Source organism: Castor canadensis, chromosome 11 (genome assembly GCF_047511655.1).
Source record: "Castor canadensis chromosome 11, mCasCan1.hap1v2, whole genome shotgun sequence".
In the NCBI taxonomy this organism is placed as follows: domain Eukaryota; kingdom Metazoa; phylum Chordata; class Mammalia; order Rodentia; family Castoridae; genus Castor; species Castor canadensis.
In genome coordinates, this window is record NC_133396.1 from 92,752,901 (window position 1) to 92,775,988 (window position 23,088).

Below are 23,088 nucleotides of genomic sequence, written 5' to 3' on the forward strand. Positions count from 1 at the left end.
TCCTTTTAACCACAGGCTCTACTGTACAGTTAGGTGCTTTAATTGTCCTCTGTATTTCCTGCCTGCAAGGAAAATAAAGCAAAAGTATTCTCATTACAGTCCTTCCGTTTGGCGACCAGCTTGTTCATTCTTCTCATGTTTTCTACTTTTTTTCAATGCTGCCTGTAGGTGAACGCCCCAAGCGCTTAGATCCCGGGCTTAATGTCTTCCTAAGATGCTGGAGAAAAGGTTTCGCATTTTCGCCTCAAGGTTAAATCCCTGCCCGCCCGGGTCACTGAGACTCTCAGGGAAGAGCACCTAAGTGGACATCGGAAGGATGATGATTAAAAGTGAGAAAGCGCAACAGTATGAAACAACGCATCCGGGGATTAGGCTCACAGGGAACATTCTAGAGCGCTGAGCGGAAGATGGAGGTGGGGGTAACAGAGCCAACCGCGACAAGCCACCTTGTCCCGACAGGAACCCGACCGGCTCTGCGCCCCGGATCCCACCAGTGCGTCAGGGTCCGTACGCCGCTGCCGCCCTCCCCATTTTGTGAGCCACTGACCAATGAGGAAGAAGCCAGGCTCTAAAGCGCCACTGTGATTGGTTCGCAGTCTGGAGGAGTCGACGAGGGGGATGGACCTTGGGGCGTGCCCTATTTGGGCTGCTCGGCTAGGGAGGGACACGTGAGGCGCCGGCAGCACTGGGATGGACCTTAGGTCCTGCGGCCGGAGGCGGCCGCCGCGAGCCCAGAACCGCCTGGTCCTGCCGAGAGGAGGCGTCACTCAAGGTTACAGGTGCCCGCGCTGGGGCAGGGCCTGAACCTCACTCCAGTTGGCTGAGCAGAGGAAGGGGCCGGGCCGGGTCCCCGCCCCTCGCGCCCCGGATGGATGTGCCCGGCCCCGTGTCCCGGAGGGCGGCGGCGGCGGCGGCCACCATGCTCCTGCGCACCGCTCGGGTTCCTCGCGAGTGCTGGTTCCTGCCCACAGCGCTGCTCTGCGCCTACGGCTTCTTCGCCAGCCTCCGGCCGTCCGAGCCCTTCCTGACCCCCTACCTGCTGGGGCCGGACAAGAACCTGACGGAGAGGGAGGTACGCGGAGGGCCGGCGCGGGAGCGGGAGCGGGAGCGTGTGCGGTGAGCATGCCGTTAGGGAAGAAGGACTCAGAAGGGCGATCGAGCCTCGGGAGCCGTCCCTGGCAGAGGGCTCTGGTTTTCCACCCTTCCCCCGCCCCCGCCATCCCCACGATTGCAAGCCGACTTCGTGCCCTTCGCTGCCCTTACTCTCAATAGTTTGGGGCCAGTCATCAGAGAAGGGCCAGGGACGCAGGCCCGGAGACCCCGTGCTGATGGTGCTGTAATGGGTCATAGCCTGACTCGGTCCAGTCTGATCCAGCTGTTCCTGCTGGAGGGAGCAGGACAATGTTTTGATAAAGAAGTAAATACAGCAAGCTGTACTTTGGGCAAGGTGGAGGTTTAGTACATGTTCATTGACTGAAAGGAGGTAACCACTGCTTTTTCTGAAAGCGTCTTTCCCTCCTCCTGCTGCAACTCCCACCCCCCTTTCCTTCCCATCTCCTACTTTGTTTACCTTTGACCGGATGGATATACTCAGACCAATAAGGACAGTACAGGACAAGAATACATCATCTTAATTTGGCTTGATTTTTAATTAGGTGAGGTTGTATCCAAAGATATCCCGCCACTCCCCCGTCTCCATCTCTTGGGATAAAAGCGGATGGTGTCTCATAATTGGAACTTAATTATTTAGTTTTTCTTGTATTGTGATTGCTGCTTCACAGTAGTTCTGCCCCTCAACTACAGGTAAGATGTTTGAGGGCTTTGTATCTGCTGTGGTACCCAGGGTAATTGAGAACACATAGCCCATTATCAAGAACTTTTTGCTGATTGATTTAATCAAGATAAGAACTTAGAAGTATAATACTTAAGTGCATAATGTACTCTAGAAATGTGCTTAACTTTAAAATGCATAGTCAGTCTCAACACTTGCTTTTTGCAGAAGATGTTATATAAACTGAAAAAGAAATTAAACCCAAAGTGCTACCATAAAATCAACATAAAGCAGACACAGTGTCTTCTTCCACGAATACCACAAAGGGTGAAAGCTGAGGTCTGGTGTTCTTTTTCCTAGCAGCTGAGTGGGCACTAGTTATCTGTTTCTTTTTTCCCACTCCTCCTTTTCCTCTCACCCTGCCTCCCTGCCCCAGTTGCTGTAAAATACTCCTCCCATTTAAACCTTATTCTTCCTGGTGTGGTTAGTAGCCAGTCACCACTTTTGATTAGCAATCCAGTAACCCCGCATAACTGGTCAGAGCAAGAGGTGGCACTACTAGAGTCATTTGCAGACTGGCAGGATGTAATTACTCAAAGTCTAGTTTGTTGTTGCAATCGGCCTTCATTTTCAAGGGCACTTGAGAGGGAATTGAGAGTCAGTGTTGATTCCTGGATTCATTTGAATGACATTGTTTCATCCTTAGCAAATACAGCTGACTTTTACCCAACCTTAGATCATCTGTTTCTCAGTATTAAGGATCCCTACACAAGGAACTGTAACAGTTACTCATTATCTGTTTGAATTTTGATACTGGCTAAAACCAACAATAAAGTGAAAAGGATCGACTCTTGTGAGCAGAATGATTTTGCAAGAAGAAAATTACTGCACTGATAAGAAAGTGTGGTTCTAGAGACCCCCAAACAACCACTGAACCTGAGGTATATCCCCTGGGTCAGAAATTATACTGCTTGTGAACAGCTGACAAAGTTTCATATGAACTGCCACATGATCTGTACAGTTTGTACACCTTTCCTCACAGGGAAGCACATGAGGGAAAGACATGCCATAGTGTTGATCTTTGAAAGCTGATCTGTTTTGTCTCGTGCCACAGGGAGAAGGTTGCTGTGTGCTATCATGATCATATGCTCTGTCTTATCAGAAAGCTGTTTAGGGCAAGTGAACTATATTTAGAGGACATAGAAGTAAAGTAGGGGTGCCAGACTCAGTAATTGTTGGTTGTATAACAAAAACAAGCATGTTTCTGTTAGTTATTATAAATCAGATGACGGGGAAGGTTGGATGTTAAAGAACTCTAGTTGTCTGAGAAGGGAGGAAGGGTCCTTTATTTCTAAGGACCTTGGAATCACAGCTGATTCTGTTGGTTGTACAGTGTGACTCTGCTTATCCTGTGAAGAACTCTAGATTTTTAAAATAACTAATGACAAATAAATAGAACAACTTTCCTTCCTGACTTCTTGTTTTCAGTATTGGATATTTGAATAAAACATTTTACATGATTCTTTAGCAAAGTGAATATCGAGTCATGTTCAGTGACATTTGTATTGAAGTTGTATTTCCCTTTGAAGACTTCAAAACGTCCAAATTGGATTATCTTAAATAGAGCTATTTATTATCTTAAGTCTACAAGGTAGAATTTCTTCTATTCTTCTACTTGCTAAGGTTTTTTTTTTCCCCTTAGATTTTAGGATAAGCATTAACTTTAAAAGTTACCACTTTATAAATTTGAGTACACTCCAACAGTTGAAAAATGAACTTTGAATAAGATTAAGTTATTTATTTATTTATGGTACTGCAGCTCAAACCCAGGGCCTCACACATGCTAGGCAAACACTCTGCCATTGAACTATATCCTCATCCCTTCTTATTTTGAGACAAGGTCTCATTAAGAGTTGCCTGGGCTGGCTTTAAACTTGCTGTCCTCCTGCCTTATCCTGCGAAGCAGCTGGGATTACAGGTGTGCATGCCCAGCAGAGCTCTTTATTTCTAAATATTTATTCTGTCCTTTCTTGTAGCATGTGGTTTGACAGACATTTTCTACTTTTCTTTGTTGTTTTTAAACCCAGTTTTATGCATTCTGCTTGATGTTCAGGGCCTCACAGATTCCTTTTCTCTCTCTCATTTTTCATATTCACAAGCTTCGTTCATCTTAATGTTATAGTTGTAAGTTTAGCATATCCATAATCTCATCTATTGGCCATACTCAAAGACATGATCTTTATTTGGAATTATCTTCTCATATGTATCTGTTGATATCATTCTGTTAGCCTCTTTCTTATCTTTCAAGGTCCACCTCAAAGAAGTAATCCCATGTTTTCAATTTCCATTGTCATGCTGTGTTCATATATATTCCTCACTCAGTTTTAGAATTCCTGGAGAGCTGGAGCTTCAGGTGATTCTTTTTTTGTCACCTCCACACAGGTTGAATACAATGTTGTGCAAATAAGTATTTATTAAGTAGGTTGTCAGAACTATTGAAACTATCGTGAAATAAACTCTAAATCTGAACTGGAGCTTAAAACTGAATTTTTCCCCTTGGCTTTGTATCTCTGAAGAAAGCATAAGCGAGCTGTGGCCCAAAGAGTTGTACAAGGTACTTTGAATAAATAAAATAAATTCTCTTTGATCACGCGGCATATTTTATCTGAAGTAAAGTTAGGTATCAACAATTAATAAGGGTGAGTAATTTGTGTATTTTTGCCTGTAAGAAGTGCCCCTTCAGGACTCAAAGTATCTATCAAAGAAGTGCTTTCTGGTATTAATGACTTCCCCTTGGGGTCACTGAAAAAGAAGGGCTCTCTTTTGGGGACCCAGAGGCTAAGCTCTGAAGACTGTTCTTTATCTCTTGGTGATTCATATAAAAACATCTCCATAGAGAATGAAAAAGCAGCAGCAGGCATTAAAAGTAAATTGGAAACATACTAGATCAGTAACAGTTTTCTGACTGAAGAAAGCAGGCACAGAGTGGTTGAGATCCTCCCTCTCCCAATCCTCCCTATGATAACTTTGGATAGTTTACTTAACCTTTTTCTAATGCCAAGTTTCCTTCATTGGAAAATAGAGACGATAAAAGCATTTGCTTGTTTGGACTGTTTGGATTAATTGAAGGCATTCAAGTGACGTGCTCAGCATGGTGTATAGGACACCCACAGAGATTTGCTGTTACAGTGATGATAATAGTGTAAGAGGGATGTTCACCTTTGGGTTGATAGGAGAAAATGCAGGTCTCTTAATTTGACTTAAAGAGAACTCATCTCATCTCCATGCCCCAACCTGCCCCACCCCATCCTACCTTTATTTTTTTTTACTTGGCATTGCAAGACTGGCATTGTTACTTTCCCTCATCTTCATGATATAAGTTGTGATTTTGGATTAGAAGTAGAATTAGATTCAAGATTATTAGGTATTTATTCTGAGGTGAGGGTCTTTGTTGCCCAGGCTGGTCTTGAACTTATGATCTTCCTGCTGCAGCCTCCTGAATAGCTGGGATTCTAGGCATGTACCACTGTACCATGCTAGATGCTTTAAATTGATAATTAAAGGATGGGATTTATCAATGAAAACTTGGCAGTTAATCATTTAGGAACAACTATTATCAAACGTTATGTAACATGTATAAGCTTACATAATATTATTTGAGCAAAGAACCAACCAAAGTCCCAAAACAGAAGGTGGAGTATTGAAGGGAGCAATAGAGAGTGTTTTTATTGGAATTAAATTTTTATTACCATATAATAATTGTACTTATTTGTCGTTTACAGTGAATTTCAACATATGTAAACACTGATCAAATCAGAATAATTAGCATTTCCCTCTTTTTACCATTACTTTGTTTTGAACCTTTGAGTTCCAATCCTGTAGTTACTCAAAAAATATCTAATAGGTTGTTGTCAAGTATAGTCATTCTGCTGTGCTATGGAATACCAGAAATGATTGCTTCTATCTGTTTTGATGCCTGTTATCCAACCTCCCTTTATCCACCCTCACCACCACCCTGTAATAATCACTATTGTATATTCATAACAACTTTTTTAAGCTTCCACATATAAGAGAAAATGTGGCATTTGTCTTTCTGTGTTTCACTTATTACTTAAATTATGTCCTCCAGTTCAGTTCATTTTGCTTCACATGACAGGACTTCATTTTTCTTTATGGTTGAATTGTATTTGTGTGTGTGTGTGTGTGTGTGTGTGTGTGCGCGCGCACGTGCATATATTACACATTTTCAGAGTAGAAAAATTTTAAAGGAAATTTTTGTTGGTATTATGTTGGGGAACATAATGAAGGTGCAGAAACATGCTGAGTCAGAGGACAGTTTCAAACTTTAGAAAACTGAAGGACAGTCATATCTGTAAAAGTCTAGGCAAAAAAAGGAGTGGGAACCATCGAAAAGAAGAACTGTTATCTCATGGTTGCCTTGAAGCTTTGGTTTTCTACTGAGGCTTTCTTTCTTAGGCTGTTGTCATACCAGCCACAGGCACTTTCTTCCCCATTTGCTAAAACATACATACTTTTGAGTAAGAGCCATTTCTAACAGTTCTTGATTATTCTTTCATACGTGTGTTCAGATACAACATAGTTTCCTGAACAAACACAAGTGAAACCCAAAATTCGGAGGCCATTAAACAGATCATTTGTGATATAAAGCCAGTCAGAAACTAAGTCTGGAATATATTTCAGAAAGAGAGGATTATGTTTTACTTTTATAGTTGGGCTCTGTACTGGCAAGAGAATTTACAATAATTGTAAATTATTAGAAAAAGTAACTCATTTTACACTTGAGTAAACTGCAAATAAAGTCTACCACTGGATTGCTCCACTGTAAATTATTCAGGCTCTTACCAAGACTACTTTCCAAAAAGCATTTAGAAATTGAGGCCACTAAGCCAGATTTGGTGGTGCACATCTGTAATCTCGGCCTTTGAGGCAGAATGGAGAGTTCTAGGCAATCCTGGGCTACATAGCAAGACCCTTTCTCAAAAAAAAAAAAAAAAAAGAAGAAAGAAAAGAGAAAATGGGGAAATGGTGTACTAATGTAGACTTTCAAATGATTACTTAAAAAGCTGACTTACTGGCCAGGCATGGTGGCCCACACCTAATCCTAGTCACACAGGAGGCAGAGATTGGGAGGATTGTGGTGCAAGGCCAACTCTGGCAAAGAGCACCCCTGCCCCCATTTCATAATAAATTGGGCATGGTGGTAAACGCCTGTCATCCCAGCTACTATATGGGAGGCATAGATTGGAGGATCACAGTACAGCACCCCCTGGGCAAAATGGAAGATCCTATTTGAAAAACAACTAAAGCAAAAAAGAACTGGAGTCAAGGTAGAGCACCTGCCCAACAAGCATGAGACCCTGAGTTCAAACCCCAGTACTGGGGGGAAGAAAAGTCCTTGAACTAAGCCTTGATGAGTGGGAAGGATTTTATTAGAAAAAAATGAAGTGGAGATAGAAAAGGATAGTCCAAATAATAATATGAATAGTTGTTGCCACTTTTTCTTTGGTTGATAAAGATGAGGTATTTGAAGTATTGGTACATTGCTTAATAAGAATAAATTTTATGATTATTTGGGTCTTTTGATGGTTAATGGTTCTTTATTCTTTTTATCAGGTTTTCAATGAAATTTATCCAGTATGGACTTACTCTTACTTGGTGCTGCTGTTTCCTGTGTTCCTTGCCACAGACTACCTCCGTTACAAACCTGTTATTCTGCTGCAGGGACTCAGCCTTATTGTTACATGGTTCATGCTGCTCTATGCCCAGGGACTGCTGGCCATTCAGTTCTTGGAATTCTTCTATGGCATCGCCACAGCCACTGAAATTGCCTATTACTCTTATATCTACAGTGTGGTAGGCTTGGGCATGTACCAGAAAGTTACAAGCTACTGTCGAAGTGCTACCTTGGTGGGCTTCACAGTGGGCTCTGTCCTAGGGCAAATCCTTGTTTCGGTGGTAGGCTGGTCCCTGTTCAGCCTGAATGTCATCTCTCTTACCTGCGTTTCTGTGGCTTTTGCTGTTGCCTGGTTTTTGCCTATGCCACAGAAGAGCCTCTTCTTTCACCATGTTCCTTCCTCCGGCCAGGGAGTGAATGGCATTAAAGTACAAAATGGTGGCATTGTTACTGACTCCTCAGCTGCTAATCACCTTCCTGGATGGGAGGACATTGAGTCAAAAATACCTCTAAATTTGGAGGAGCCTCCTATGGAAGAACCGGTAAGTTCAACCTTAAGTTTTTTGTAGTTATTATTTGGGAGACTGACTAATGGCAATGAATCAGACAGGAAACCCCTTCTTGCTAGATCTTGTATTCATTTGGACTTAGATTTTATCCTGAGTTGACTGACTGTATAATTGATTTATATTAGGGAATAACAAATTTCCCCTGGAGTATTTGACCTCCAAAATCAGACTGACACAGATTATATATTCATGTCAGAGATGTCTTGGATTTCAAGGGCTTTGTCTCCTTCATCTGTCTATCCCTACTTCTTGGTTATAAAGAAACTACACAGGAAGTTTTTGTAAATTAATACCTGAAGTTATTCTGATAAATGTTTCATATTTACTTCTAGTTTCTGAATTGAAGCCCAAAGTATTTAAAGATGGAAATATATTTTCCTTTTCTGTGCTAGATGTGATATATGTTACTTACTTTTCAAATGACACTTTGACAAAATTTGGTAGTAATGAATACGAGGAAGAGAATAACAAGAGAAAAAGCTCATATGATGATAGATCAAATATTAAAAAGTATGATTATAAAGCTTTCTCAGGAAAGAGAGATATGTCATTTAAAATAATTAATCCATTCATTCTATGTAATCAGGGAGATGAATTGCCTCCCTAGTCACCCACTTTTCTTTTTTAATATAAAAGTTTTTATCAGATTATAAACTGTTAAGGTGCAAGGTTCATTTCTGACCACACTGAAGTAGTCTTAGGTTTCATAGGACATGTTTGGAAATAAGCCTATTAACTAACATCCTTGCTTTGCATGTGGGCTCTGTCAAACATAAAACCATGAACAGAGTCTTGGCTGTCTATCTGGAGTTAACCCAATGGATTCAACCCAACCTCTAAGGTCTTTATTGAAAATTACTCTTTCTTGCCTAGCTCCATTCCTCACCTTGGGTTACAAGCTAGAATTTAGGTTACTATCCTAATGAGCCTGATGACACTCATTGTGAAACTCACCCTTGATCACCAGCTATAGTCAAAGTGACCAGGAATTAAAAATTAATGAAATGCTGATTCCATCAGCATTCTATTTCTTAGGTGACACTGGAAGTCAACAGAGGGTTACTGTGGGAGAAGGAAGTATAATCATTTGATAGGTCCCGTAGTAGAAAAAAAGTAAAGACCCTCTTTTTGTCTGTTTCAAATGTGTTACAATGACTGGGTAAAATGAATATATAAAATGTATATATAAATACACATTTTAAATATTAACACTAACCATAGTTCTGAAGATTTTTATAGACTAATGAGTTTCAAAACTTTTTGGAATGTGACTCAGAAACATAGTAGGAAGGACATTTACATAGCAACCAGTAAATACACATATATATATCTTATGTCCAATAGAAATAAAAGTCTTACAATATTTTATCCTGATACATTTATTTATTTATTTATTTACTTAGTTTTTTAATTTGAGTTCAGGCCAGCCTTGGACTTCGGATCCTCCTGTCTCAGCCTCCCAAGTGCTGGGATTATAGGTATGGACTTCCATACCTGGCCATTCTGTTTATTTTTTATAGTTCAGGTTGCTGTCCACTAAAGCAGTTTTATTACCCACTGATGAATTGTGGCTTAAAGTTTAAAAAATCTTTCTCCTAGGCCAACATGAAATTTGTTATTTATAGGCATGTAAAATGTCAGTATTTTATATTATGAAAAATTATAAAATTTTAGTTAAAACTGATTCTAACCACAAGTCATAGAACAATCAGAGCATCTTAAAAGGTCCACATTCTCACCAACTTTTCATTATAGAGATAAGGATTGGGATCAGAGATTAGCAATTTATGCAGAGTTGCACAGATAACACTCTTAAACATAATTTAAAAACATGCATGAGATCTACCTTCCTCTGTACTTGGCTCCATAAAATCTTAGCATTGTCAGAACCTTCTAGTTGGCTACAATGTGGCGAAAATTAGGATTCAAGCCAGCTGATACAGTAGCAGATGGACAGTTTTGCTTGGTACTATCATATTGCTGTGCTTCTTTGGTGTGTTTGCAGAGAAGTCAGAATATAGCTATTGGGGATCACAGAGCCATCTTAAGTTGAAAAAACCCATAATCAAACTAAATCAGAGTTATAATTGTTGAAGAGTAGATAGGTAAGTGCATGGTTTTATATTAATTTTATAGGAAGGAAAAATGAAGTAGCAAGGGTCAAAGTGGTGGCCCAGTCCACAAGTTACCTTAGGGAATTGTAAGTTGCTTGTAGAGAGAGCCTATTGCTTTGGAGCAAAGATTGTTGACATTATAGGAAGAAGAGTCATCAAAACCAGTGATTTTCTTTGACAGTCTGAACTAGACTTATGTGCTTGGCTTATAGCTGAACTTGATTTATGTCAAATTCTTCATGCATTAAAAATAATTCAAAGGTCTGGGGGTGTAGCTCAGTGGTAGAGTAGTTGCCTAGCATATGTAAACCCCTGGGTTCCATCCCAGCACTGAAAAAAAATTTAACCATGCATGGAGGGGCATACCTATAATCCTAGCACTCAGGAGGTTGAGATGGGAAAATTGTTAAGTTTGAGGCCAGCTGGCTATATAGTGAGACCCTGTCTCTAAACAAATAAATAATGTAATTAAATTGTTTCTTTAGCATAAGGACCGGCATATCATTCATACTTAATAAATGATTTTCTTCATATGACCATGCTATTATTTACAGACCAACATCTTTTACTCTTAGTAGTTGTCTTTTGTGTGTATCCACACATTGTTCTGTAAAACAATGACAGCAGCAAAATTAATACTTCTACTTAATAATGTCATTTCTAGATGAGGGTTTTGAAGAAAAAGAACTAAGTTCAAATTGAACCAAGTTCTGATGCTTCTTGGGCAAGTTATTTAATTCTGCAAGTCTTTATCTTTTTATCCATATATCTATTATTTTGAGTATTAAAGGAAACAATATAAAGCTTTCAAATGAGTATGCATAGTAGGCACTTAATGTATGGTAGTTGCTGTTATTAGTATTATCATCTTTAGACATTAATAGCCAAGGACAGCTTTGCATTTAACTGTAGAGGGTCATTTGTGAAGTTATAAATAATCTTTTCTCATCCCCAACCCAACAGGATAAGTGTAATTACTAATAAGCTTGTGTGTGTGTGTGTGTGTGTGTGTGTGTGTGTGTGAAATAAGCAGTTGGTTTTATAAGGAAAAAGACAAAAAAAACCTATTAAATAGAAATTTAGTGTACAGTTGCTCTCCATATGATTGTAGTCATGGCATTTGAGCTGTGTTCCCATTTGCTGCATAGGAACCAAAGCCAGACCGTCTCCTTGTGTTGAAAGTTCTATGGAATGATTTCTTGATGTGCTACTCCTCTCGCCCTCTGCTCTGCTGGTCTGTGTGGTGGGCCCTCTCCACCTGTGGCTATTTTCAAGTTGTGAACTACACACAGGGCCTGTGGGAGAAGGTGATGCCTTCTCGTTATGCTGCTGCTATCTACAATGGTGGTGTGGAAGCTGTTTCAACTTTACTGGGTAAGCACTGTGGATGGTAGAGGGAAAGAGTCCTCTGGGAGGTAAAGAAACTGATCAGATTTACTTTTCCCTCCCAAATTCAAAGTAGCCCCAAAGAATGACTGACTTATTTTGAATTCTGATTTTATAATTTAGGAAGGGAACTTGGAAATAATCAAGTGATGGAGGACTGTGACTGACAAACTTGAATTTTTTATAAGCTTTGGGGAAGCCTAATATAATAATAATTCAAAATTGTTTCTTTGCTTAATCAGGTTTTACTTACTTCTGTATTTGTTATTTGATATGAAATTTTAAGTAGCAATAACTAATACTTTTGTACAATGCCTGCTGGTATCTGTTATGTGTTAATATGTGTGAGGTGCTGTTCTAAGTACTTCATATGTATTAACTCAGTTTTCACAAAATTCCAGATGTAGGTGCAATTATTATTCCTTTTTACAATGGAAACTGGACAGGTAGGTTTACCTAAGGTCACATAGTGAAATCAAGATTCAGACTTGGGCCAGGATGCCTTCCTAACCTGTGTCCTTGATATCATATTCTGTTGTCCCTTTCTAATTTGTTGCCTTACTCATAAAGTTGTTGGAAGGTTCTATGAGATCTGTAAACACTTATTAACTGTACCTAGCACTCTAGCTATCATTATCATCATCATTTGCCAAAGGTGAGAGAAGCCCTTTTTTATGTACTAGATTGCTTCTAGGTTTGAAGGAGAGATGACTCATCCTGGCATGTTGTCAAATCAGAAGCAGTGATTCTTTTTGACTCCTGCCCATGCATCAGCCCCAGCAGTTTTTTCCTTTGCAACGTTTCTGAGTCTGTGTCCTCTTTCTCCATTTCATTGCTGTTTGCTCTAATTCATTCTCTCATCCCAAATTCTCTGCTTGAGTTATACAATTTATAAGTTTAAAGATTTTAAAATTGAATAATATAAGGTGAAATTTTAATTTACTGAGCTAGCACTAATAAAATAACTACATTACTTTTCTCTTTGTTTTGTAGGTGCTATTGCTGTGTTTGCAGTTGGTTATATAAAAATATCCTGGTCAACTTGGGGAGAAATGACATTATCTCTGTGTTCTCTCCTGATTGCTGCTGCAGTGTATATCATGGACACTGTGGGTAACATTTGGGTGTGCTATGCATCCTATGTTGTCTTCAGAATCATCTACATGTTACTCATCACAATAGCAACGTATGTATTTTGGCTCAAAGAGGCATTAGGGAAAGTTCTAACAGGATAAATCTTTTGATTTTTTTGCAAATAACATTAAAAGTTGTAGTTAAAAGATGCAGCTGGGGAAGGCATTCTACTGTATGTGCATTATCAGTTTTCCTCAGAAAACATTTAGGTAAGATTTACTTAGTCTCTTGTTTATATGTTCCTACTGACTTCAGATATATATATCTATATCTATATATATAGATATAGATATATATATACTATATATATCTATATCTATATATATAGATATATATATAGATATAGATATATATAGTATTTACATTATATTTTTAACAAATTTTTTCATTTGGTTGGAAAGGAAATTGACAATAGAAATAAGGGCTTACTGTCCACATTTAAAGTAAAAATTGTAACTATGCAGAAAGTAATTCTAGTGTATTCATTGTTCTTTTACTTTTTAAAAAGTTTTCAGATTGCTGCAAACCTCAGCATGGAGCGCTATGCCCTTGTGTTTGGTGTAAACACCTTCATTGCTCTAGCACTGCAGACTCTGCTCACTCTAATTGTGGTAGATGCAAGTGGCCTTGGTTTAGAAATTACCACTCAGGTAAGATCTCTCTTTTTAACTCTGAAGATAGTCTAACATGACCAGAGTGACAGAAGGAGAGCATGCTTAGTGAAAACAAATTCAAATAATATGGACAGATACAAAAGTAAAAGTGTTCTCTCCTTCCTTCAGTCACCTTCCCATTCTTAGTTCTTTTCTACTGGAGGATGTTAAGACCATCATCTTTTTTATGAGACCTTACAGCACAAGGCCCTATAGAATTTCTGAGTATAATTAACTAGCCCAGAGAACTATTTTTCAGTTTTTCAGCTAAGAGATAATAGTGATTCCTTCCAATCTTAGCCCTCCAGCCTCCTCATTCATTCTTTTTTTTTTTTTTTTTTTGGTGCTGGGGATAGAACATAGGGTTTCTCGCATGCTAGCCAGTGCTCTACCACTGAGCTATAGCACCAGCCCATTCTTATCTGTACCTGGAATACTTTATCTCATGTCCTAAGATGTCCTGCCTCAGGGTACCTCACGGGTCCCTAAGTCTCATTTCTTCTTTATTTAAAGCACCACTCACCCAAATTCCAAGGTAATGAATGACTTAATGTTGACTAACAGCATTATGATTCTTTATACATGACTTACTGAGAAAACACATGCTAAAATACCCAAGAACAATCTGAATACTTTTTTTCATACAGGAGTTGGATAGCCTTCATGTTTTTTTAGCTTGTAGGTAGGGTTTGCTCTGTACTTTGGTAAAATGGGCAACTGAATCAAGAAGTACCTACCTCCACCCCCACCCCAACTCAAATGATTCCTTCTCTATTATTCCCTCCATATATACATACTACTTAATATCCTATATTTGCATAGTTTTCTTAGATACAGAGACCTAACATGTTAGCAGTAATTAACTTTGTTTTTAAGAGAGCTACTACTAGATAATGTGCATTGAGTACCTTCTATGTGCCAGATGCTTTATATAGAATATATCAAGAAAATAAATGAGAGAGGTGTTAAGTGACTTGTTTAAGATCATACAATCAACAATAGTGTGGTACAATGAGGATTTAAACCAACATCTAACCCTAAAACCTACTTTCAGATGGAGTGAATAATTAAGTACCTGTATCAGATTATTAAAGTTGAATGAAACATGGTTGATATTTGGAGTGGAAATTTGACAGCACATTCTTGGATTTAAATGTGGAATAACATTTTATGACTGTGCTGAAACTGCTATAATTAAATGTATTCAAGTTTGAAAAAACCTGGCTCAGAGATTTAAGGCCACACTCTTACTGTACCTTTGAACTTGTTTGTAAGAATTTCGCAAGTTTTTTGGGGAAGAAATGATAGTGTTGATAAACTAATAGTCAGCATTAAAAAATATTGTCCTAAGGTGAATGCTTATAAAAAGAATTCTGTAATGGAATATGGTTGACCTTCTACTGCCTTTTTCTGGGGGAAAACAGAAGTTCTTGATGGCTCAAGTGTTAGAGTGCTCACCTAGCAAGCATGAGACCTTGAGTTCAATTCCAGTAGTGCCAAAAAATAGCAGCAACAAAAACAAACAAAAAAGACTAAGAGGTTCTTGATCTTTAGAACTTAGCCCAACTTAAGGATGTATGAGGATATATGACTTAATTATAACAATAACAGCACCACCAACAAAAGCAATAGTATTAATAGCGTTAGGAGTATACTAATAAACACTTACTGTATGCTCTTGTTCACTCCTCCCACAGTCCTGTAAAATAGAAGCTGTTGTGAACTCTGTTTTGTAAATGATGAGATCAAGGCTCAGAGATGAAGTATCTCAGGGTCACAGAGCTAGTAAAAAATGAAGTTAGGATTTACACCAGGCAGTCAGGTTTCATTGCTATCATGCTGTGCTGTGTGCTGCTTCTATCTTCAGAGTCTGGCACACACAGTAAGCGTGCAATATTTTTGAAGTTTTTGAGGAACTCTGAATATATTTTTATGTAGAGTTTGTTTATATGTATGTAATACAACAGCTTATCTCTAATTCTGTAAATTATCACTTTTCTCCCTTTTAGTTTCTGATCTATGCCAGTTATTTTTCACTCATCGCTGTGATTTTCCTGGCTAGCGGTGCAGTCAGTGTTGTGAAGAAATGTAGAAAGCGGGGAGATCCAGAATCAAGCTCTCAAGGAACCACCTCATAATACACTGCTGAAAGGCTGCTTCTTACGGCAAGAACTCTGCAAAAGAATACTGCTTGGATGTATTTAATTTTTTAGACAAATATTTATGAATGTGCTTTCATGGCTTCAGAGCAGCCACTCAGCTAATACCTTGTATTCCTGGAGTGATGTGATACTGTTGTGAGGAGCCTGAAGTGAAATTTATTTCATGGATATTTATGAGAGCTAATTTCAGGTTGAATTTTTTTCTAATTCAAAAGTGGACTTGATTTTTGGATACCAAGTAATCAAGAGCAGTCAAACAGTACATGGTGTTGTATACTTGATTAGCAAGTGAACTTGATGTATCTACTTAGCCAATCCCTTGGCCTGGTGGGACCAGGGCTTCACAGAGACCACAGTATGTTACAAGCTGTGATAGAAATATGTTCTATCAGCCCTTGCCTCGTTCAGCTTCATTCTAATTTCTGTGTTATTCATGTGCATTTGTGTTTCTACAGATGAAAATTGTTCCTATCACTGGCAATATTTGCTCTGGTTTAATGTTCTGTCCTACAAGGAATATGTGTCATTTCTGATTTTATTTTTTGAACATTGTATGAATGTTCTTGGTTCCCATCTTGACCATTATATATTTGTGAAAACTTTCTTTAGAAGTACATGTTTGCATTATTCATATGCTTCCCAGAGAAGGCACGTTTTAAAGCCTGCTAATAATCTAAATGAAGAGACCTAATCAGAAAACTTCAGGTAGGTTTGTTTATCTTTAATACTTCAGTATGAAGAACTGTTTATTCCATGATGAAAAAAAATCATCCACAGGCTAAAGATACAGTGAGCCCATTTTGTATTTGCATTCCTTTTTATTTCTGAAATAAAATGAAAAGGACTTTTTCTGTAAAATAATTTCATTCCTGTATATAGCTTTATATTGTTTTGACTTTGTTACCCAAGATGAAGATGTCAGTAGCAAATGGATTATTCCAAGGCCTTTAACATAAACTGAGACCGTTTTTTAATTATTTCAATGGAACAGGAACTAGGATAGATTTGAGTCCAACATTTTGTATCTTAAATCTGCCTTTGTTTCTAAGGGTAGAGTATCTTGGATATTTGCTGAAATTAAAATTTACTAGTGAGTCCATTTCCAAATTACTTGAAAAAGAATGTTCTATATGCATTTGATTCTGAAATCAGTCTACCAAGGACCTGCTAATGTTTGTGAGACATGAAAACCATTTTAAAGCCAACTTTGTTGCCTTATTGTGAAAAGACTCTAGGATGGTGCTTTTAATTATGGTGTTAATTTTTAAAGAATGATACAATTGAACAATTGAAAAATTGGAGCTGGAGTTTTAACTCAGTGACAGAGAACTTGCCTAACATGCATAAGGCCCTAGGTTTGATCTCTAACACTAAAAAAACCCCAAGATTGAAAATTTGATATTCATTTGATTTAAGCAGTAATCCTAGAAGCAAATGTGGGTAAGAATAAGTCATTTCCATGTTCCCTCTTTTTTTTTTTTGTCTGCTGGTACTGGGGTTTGAACTCACCTTCCTTTGTAACTAAGGAAAAGAACACTAAAGAACACTAGCTAAGGAAGGAAGGGAAAAGTGATATCATAAAGTAGCAACCTCCAATTTTATATTTTGACACTTTTTTTTTTTTTTTTTTGCTTACCCAGAAACAAATAGAAAAGTAGTGCTTGGGGAATTTTATTTTATTTTTTTTAAAAAAATGGACTATGGTACAAATTGTTCATACTACCAAAGCAATATTTCCCTAGAATTTAATTCACAGGTTGTGGCACTCAGCCTGAACCTTTACCTGTTTCAAACAAGAATGTGTTCACATCTTGGTATGTGGCCATATTTGTTGAATAATGAACTCAATGTGTTGGTTGTACTGTATGCAGTTTTGCAAAGAAGTGAAAATGATTTGTACTTTTTATTCAATTCTGTATAGATTAAAACTTATTTTTATTAAATAAATATTTTACAATATATTTTCCCTTTTCAATCAAATTTATCTTCTTCAAAAGGAGCTTTATATTACACTTTTAAATTTTTCAGTAATTTTTCCTAGGACAAAATTCTTAAGCTCTCCCCTCATCTAATCTTCCTGATTACCTTTAATAGCCTGCTAGTTCTCCCATTTCTTTGTGATCTTACTTTTAACTATTCCTTCATATTTCTGTTGTTTCCGTTTTTCTGGTACCACGCTGCGCTGTTGATTTTTCTTGGTCTTCATCTTGGCACCTCTCATATCTCTTTTTCAAAGCATTCTTCTCTTCAGAAGCTGAAAAGACCTCTAACTCCCTTTAATGCTAACTGAATTTTTTAAATAATGGAAATTAAAGCAAGGGCAGAAAGTATTGTTTTGAACAACTCCATGGCCTCTTTTTCCATCCCAGATAATCTGATACCAGGGAAGCATCTTCTTGCCATCAGTTAAGAGTCATTTTATCACATCCCAGAATCGTATCAGTCTTCTCTCAGTTCCCAAACGAGTACTTTTCTTTTAATGTCCCATTCCAAAACCTACTTAAGCCATTTCATTGATTATCACAAAGACCTGGGAAGCTTACGCCAAAAAAGAGGCTTTTTGTCCCTATAGTTACCTCCCTTGTGTCTCACTGCCTTAAAACCCTTCTGAGCAGGGACCTTGTTTTATTTTAGTGTTTGTTGCAAAACATATCTTGGTGCTTTGTAAATATTATGCAAGAAAGGTATCTGATAGCTTCAGCCAATATAATAACTAAATTTGATAGTCATGCTAAATTTTATAGACTTACCAATATAATAGCTAAATGCCCACGTTTTAAAAAGTCATCAGTAAAGATTAAAGTGCCTTATCAGTGCTATCTAGTCTACTGGACACTTAATTCAAGATACTATTGTGCTTCCCCATAATTAGTATCCTACATTTGTTTAGCATATCTTAGCCTTGAGGAAGGGAATTTATAAACATCTTTGATTCTTGAAAAGGATCTTATAGTAGTACTAATTACTTTTTTCAGTACAAAATGCTGACAGGAATTTCAAATATTAGGTTAATCACTCAAAGCTGTGTGTTAGGATCATCGTTCTGTTGAGCCAGTTTCCTTAAGGGAATAATGTTGTGAAAAAATGACAGAACACATAGAAAAACACCAATTATTGCAGGCATGCAGGCACTGAGTAGGGGGCTGAGAAATGAGTTTTGTATCCCTTATCCATCTACAATGAATTTTAGCTATCATTTCAAAACTGCACTCTCAAAAGAAACTTTAAAATGTTCTAATCAAAATGAAAATCAGAGGCTTTAGCCTCATTCCCTATTTTTTAATTCATAAATTTTGAAGCACTTCAAATACTAAGATGAAAAAGTCATGTTTCCTCTCCTCAAGAAATTTTAAATGTGTGATTGGAAAAGATAAGTGGCAAGGATAATGTAGGTACACAGTTGCAAAACCAGATAATGTGTCAGGTTCCATAACAATGAAAAAGGGTTGTGTCAGGAAGAGAGCAAGAACATTGGGAAAAATCAAGAGTGGCTTCCTGAAGGAGGTAGCATTTATATTAGTTTAGAAAGGAGAACTGTGTAGTGGAGAAAAGACCATAAGTAAACAAGAAGGTCATAAAGTATAGAGGTACAATTAGCAAAGAACATAAAGTTGAAAAGGCATCTTGGGTCATTTTGTAAGGTTTATTAATTAGAGATGGGGAACAATGATTAAGTTTACCTTTAAGAAATTTGAATAGCAGCAGTGAATAGGATGAATTTTATAAGATATTCCCTAAGATTGTAGTTGAATTGACATTGTAATTGGCGAGGTGTAGCTGTGGAGGGCCTTTCCTGACTTACCACAATGGAAACAGAACTAAGACAGGACTGATTCCAGGTTGCTAAATTAAAATTCTAGAATGTGTGCCCATATTTCAAGAGGCGGCTTAGAAAGTTTAAATAACCTGCCCATATCACACATCTGTGAAGTTGCAGAGCCAGGATTCCGATTCCCTCCCTGCTCTGCAAACTGACGGTCACTTCTGCCAGTCGGTGGACCTCCTTCAAAAACAGCTCCAGAGAGGGCTAACGCCAGGCAGGGGAAGAGCAGATGTCAGATGGGTGTGCTGAGGGGCTGCCCTACGGGTAAAAGCCTGAGAAGGGAGCAGCGTTGGAGTCCCAGTAGGGGTTGTGAGACAGAACTGTACAAAACCCCATGGAGTAGCTGGCAACCAAGAGACCTCCTTCACTGGAGGCGGCTAGAGCCCAGAGCCCAGTGCCCCGTCCGGTGGCCTGTGGTAGGGCCCGTGGTGGGCGGGGCCTGAGTGGGCGGGGCCTCCCGCGCCTGCGCAGTAGCCCCTTGCCCTCTGCCGGGCTGCGGCCCCGGCTCCCGGCAGCTCAGCGCCGGGCCCCTGTCCACCCTCCTGGGCGCGGCTGTCTGTCTTGGCGGACTCAGGAGGGACGTCGGGCTTTGGGGTACCTGGTTAAAACACGCGGTCGGGCGTGAAGTTGACCGTTTTCTGAAACTCCTCCAAAACCCACATCGAACCCTAGTGTGAAGAAACCCTTGGTGAATATCAGGTTTGCGGGGGGCGTCAGCGACTCTCTGTGTTGTTAAACTGTCCTCGGTAACCAGTATGGACCGCTACGAATCACTCTCTGAAACTTGATTTATTGCCACATTGTCTTTATTTGAATTATGAGTGAAAGAGTACAACCATTTCCAAAGGAAATTTATCCTCTAGAAAAATCACCCCTTTGTCCCAAATACTGAAATGTTAACAAAAACTAATGCTTAAATATTCAAAGACAAAAGTTTGATCATCTGTTTGATACACTTCCATCTTCTGCCTCCCCCACCCTTCGCTTTTTTAAAAAAATAAACTGCACGATTTGACCAATATTCCCCAAAATCCTTGAGGATCAATGTTCTGGAGCGTTGACAAGAATGGACCTTGAATTCTAGGGTAACACTCAGGGATCCAGAACTTGAGTAGAGAAGCTACCTGGAAGTTCTTGCCTGTGTCTTGTGCTTAAGTAATGAAGAGGCCATAGGCCAGAGAATGTGTCCATAGTGGGAAATTATCCAAGTAACCAACAATAGGCTTAACGATCTCCTTCCAACTTTTGTTACATAACTCCCAGTTTTTTGATCCATTCCTCTCCATGCAGATCTTTCTCTGCATTTCCGGCTGTTTTTCTTAGGTGTAGCCATTTCATGCTTATACAAAATAATTCCTTTCTACCCACTTTAATACAAAGATGTGGCTATACCTAATGGAGAAAGGATTCCAACATTGATCTAGGGATAAATGGCTTTCATTTCATTTTCATTACGAGAATGAAAAGACATTCTGAAAATGGAAAGAGTCCGCTGTGGGTTTGAAATTGTTTCAAGACGCCTCAATTGAGTTGTAAAGGAGAAAGGGACACCAACTTGAACAAGGTTATTGAGAATCCATATGGGTTGTTATATAGATGTCAGTCTGGTATCACTTTGGAAAAGAAGCCAACCACTGCGAGATGGAGATAATTTCAAAATTAATTTAACTGGGATTTATCAACTATTCAGATGTCTTATTCTCTTAGAGTTATTGTCACAATTAGGATTGCAGGAACACTTTTCTGCCCTAATGCCCACATGTGAGAAGGGGCACTTTATCATCTTTTAAATGTCTACCATTAGTGCCAAAAAGAGGAGGGGAAGGTGTATGTAGAGAACTGAAAAGTGAAAAATGTGGACGTGGGTTCTCCCTCTTGACTTCTGTTGGTATTTCTGGATCTCCTTTATTGATTCTTCCTCTTCTTCCTGGATGCTAGTTAGAACACTCAAGGACTCAGTTCTCTAGTCCTTGTCTTTTTTTTTTTCTCATTAAACCCTCATCCCATCCACCACACCACAGCTAGTCTATACATTGATCACTTCCAAATTTATACACACACACACACACACACACACACACACACACACACACACACACAAGTCTTTTCTGAATTTCAGACTACCCAGACTGCCTCCTGTTCTCCACATTTTTCCATGCCACCTTTATTGCATCAGCCTGGGTATTATAAAACCCTTTGTGAAGTCATTCATTTATAATTATTGCCTGGGAGTGGTTTAGCCTAGAACCAGGAAATAGGGTACCATCTGGAACAGAACTAATTTGTTCTGCTCTGCATTTCCTCTGCTCCCTCAAAAGAAGGGAAGAAAAATAAAGGAGTGGCAACTATTATAACACCTTTATCTCTCTTTTCAAAGCATGTTCGGTTCACTGCTACATTAGGCCAGATAGAGCTGAGCATAAAAGTAGTTATGCACAGTCTACAGAATTTCTACTTATGTGCTATCCTTTATCAACTCTATTAAGAATGCTACTACAGTTTATCTTTTTGTTTTGTAATTATCCTAAAAGCAAAATTTATATTAATTTCTATTTTAAATTTAATATTATCACTGGGATAATCATCAATATTCTTGAATCTGGTTATGGAGTAGGTGGACAGAAAACAACTATTATTTATATTTGAACCCAGAAGTAATGAGAGTTGGAGTAGCCTTTTAACATCTAAAGTAGATAATTTTTGCATTGTTGAAACATGTTTGAATTTCAGAACTTAGAAATCATTTTTAGTTGAAAACTGCACTGAATATTAAGTATCCACCTTTACAACAAACATACAATAATGGTAACTCACACTACACCAAAAAACATTTCTGATAAGCTATCACTGTTTTGGACGGTTCCAAAGATGTCTTTTCTCCAACAAAACCAGAAGCATACCTATATAAAAGTCTCAAAATAGGACATCATCTTAAAGCTAACGATTCACCAAAGACTGTGAATATAACCTGTAACTAGTTGATACAAATCTGAAAGTATTTGTTGAAAATCACTCACGTAACACAGCTGAGTTCTTGAATAAAAGTATTCTTGAGAACACATTACCAATGTTGAGAAGACTTTATCAATGTCTAAAGTTAAAGTGGGTTTTATAGACAATAAAATATCATAAAATGTTTAAAATGTTCCACTATTACAACTTTGAAAATACAATACTTCATGTGAAATCAATCATACCATAATTTTCTTTTAAACCATCATAAATGATAAACACTGTACCTGTGAATTCATTAATGTGTTCATAAAACCTAGGGTTTAACTATAATTAAGAGAACATAAGTCCTTTGATGTAGTAGTGATTGGCGGAATGATACAAATACAAAATCATGAGAACTATTCTTTTAGATTACCAGCGATGTTGGAAAGAGTAAGATGGTCAGTGAACCTTTAAGTTGGCATTTGTGGTTCCTTACAGCTGTCACTCAATTTTCAGCCTTGTCTCACTATATATACTACTCCAGCATACATGCTATCCTTTAGGCATCTTCTAGGATCCTCAATTTCTGTACCTTTGTAAATCCTAGTCTCTGTGCTTGGAATGCTCTCAACCCCAATTCTGCCTTTAATGTTGCTATAGTTTGGATCTTATATGTCCCCCCAAAGATCCATGTGTTAAGGGCTTGGTCCCCAGGTGGCTCTGTTGGGTGGTGGTGGGTTGTTTTAAGAGGTGAGGCCTAATGTAGCTCTTTAGGTCACTGCGGTCCTTGAAGGAGAATGTGGGACTCTAGTCTCTTCCTCTTTCTCTCTTTCGCTCCCTAGTC

At 38.4% G+C, this 23,088-nt stretch overlaps 2 protein-coding genes across 3 annotated transcripts in view; both read left to right on the top strand.

Moving 5' to 3' along the window:
- The first annotated feature begins 648 nt into the window (after positions 1-648).
- On the top strand, positions 649-17,445 carry Slc19a2 (solute carrier family 19 member 2). 2 transcript variants are annotated; one of them, XM_020176909.2, is made up of 6 exons: positions 649-1,072; positions 7,406-8,008; positions 11,298-11,523; positions 12,529-12,721; positions 13,178-13,319; positions 15,332-17,445. In XM_020176909.2, exons 1-6 carry the CDS (start codon positions 869-871, stop codon positions 15,458-15,460), a joined length of 1,497 nt encoding a protein of 498 aa, XP_020032498.1. In that variant the 5' UTR covers positions 649-868; the 3' UTR covers positions 15,461-17,445. The 2 variants fall into 2 exon arrangements, with proteins under 2 accessions (XP_020032498.1, XP_073903633.1); XM_074047532.1 differs by having other exon boundaries at positions 7,877-8,008.
- A 2,357-nt stretch (positions 17,446-19,802) lies between these two features.
- The window catches only part of Ccdc181 (coiled-coil domain containing 181), a 40,174-nt gene continuing 36,888 nt past the window's right edge, over positions 19,803-23,088 (top strand). The window contains exon 1 of the mRNA XM_074047539.1: positions 19,803-19,995. The gene's annotated coding sequence lies outside the window, so the exon portion shown is untranslated. The remainder of the gene's footprint in view (positions 19,996-23,088) is intronic.

What these genes read in the sequence shown, in the direction of transcription:
- Slc19a2 (XM_020176909.2), top strand. Translation starts at nt 869, where the DNA reads ATGGATGTGCCCGGCCCCGTGTCCCGGAGGGCGGCGGCGGCGGCGGCC. An exon ending in AGCTGTTTCAACTTTACTGG is followed by an intron (nt 11,524 to 12,528) that starts GTAAGCACTGTG and finishes TTTGTTTTGTAG; the next exon opens with GTGCTATTGCTGTGTTTGCA. An exon ending in GTTTAGAAATTACCACTCAG is followed by an intron (nt 13,320 to 15,331) that starts GTAAGATCTCTC and finishes TCTCCCTTTTAG; the next exon opens with TTTCTGATCTATGCCAGTTA.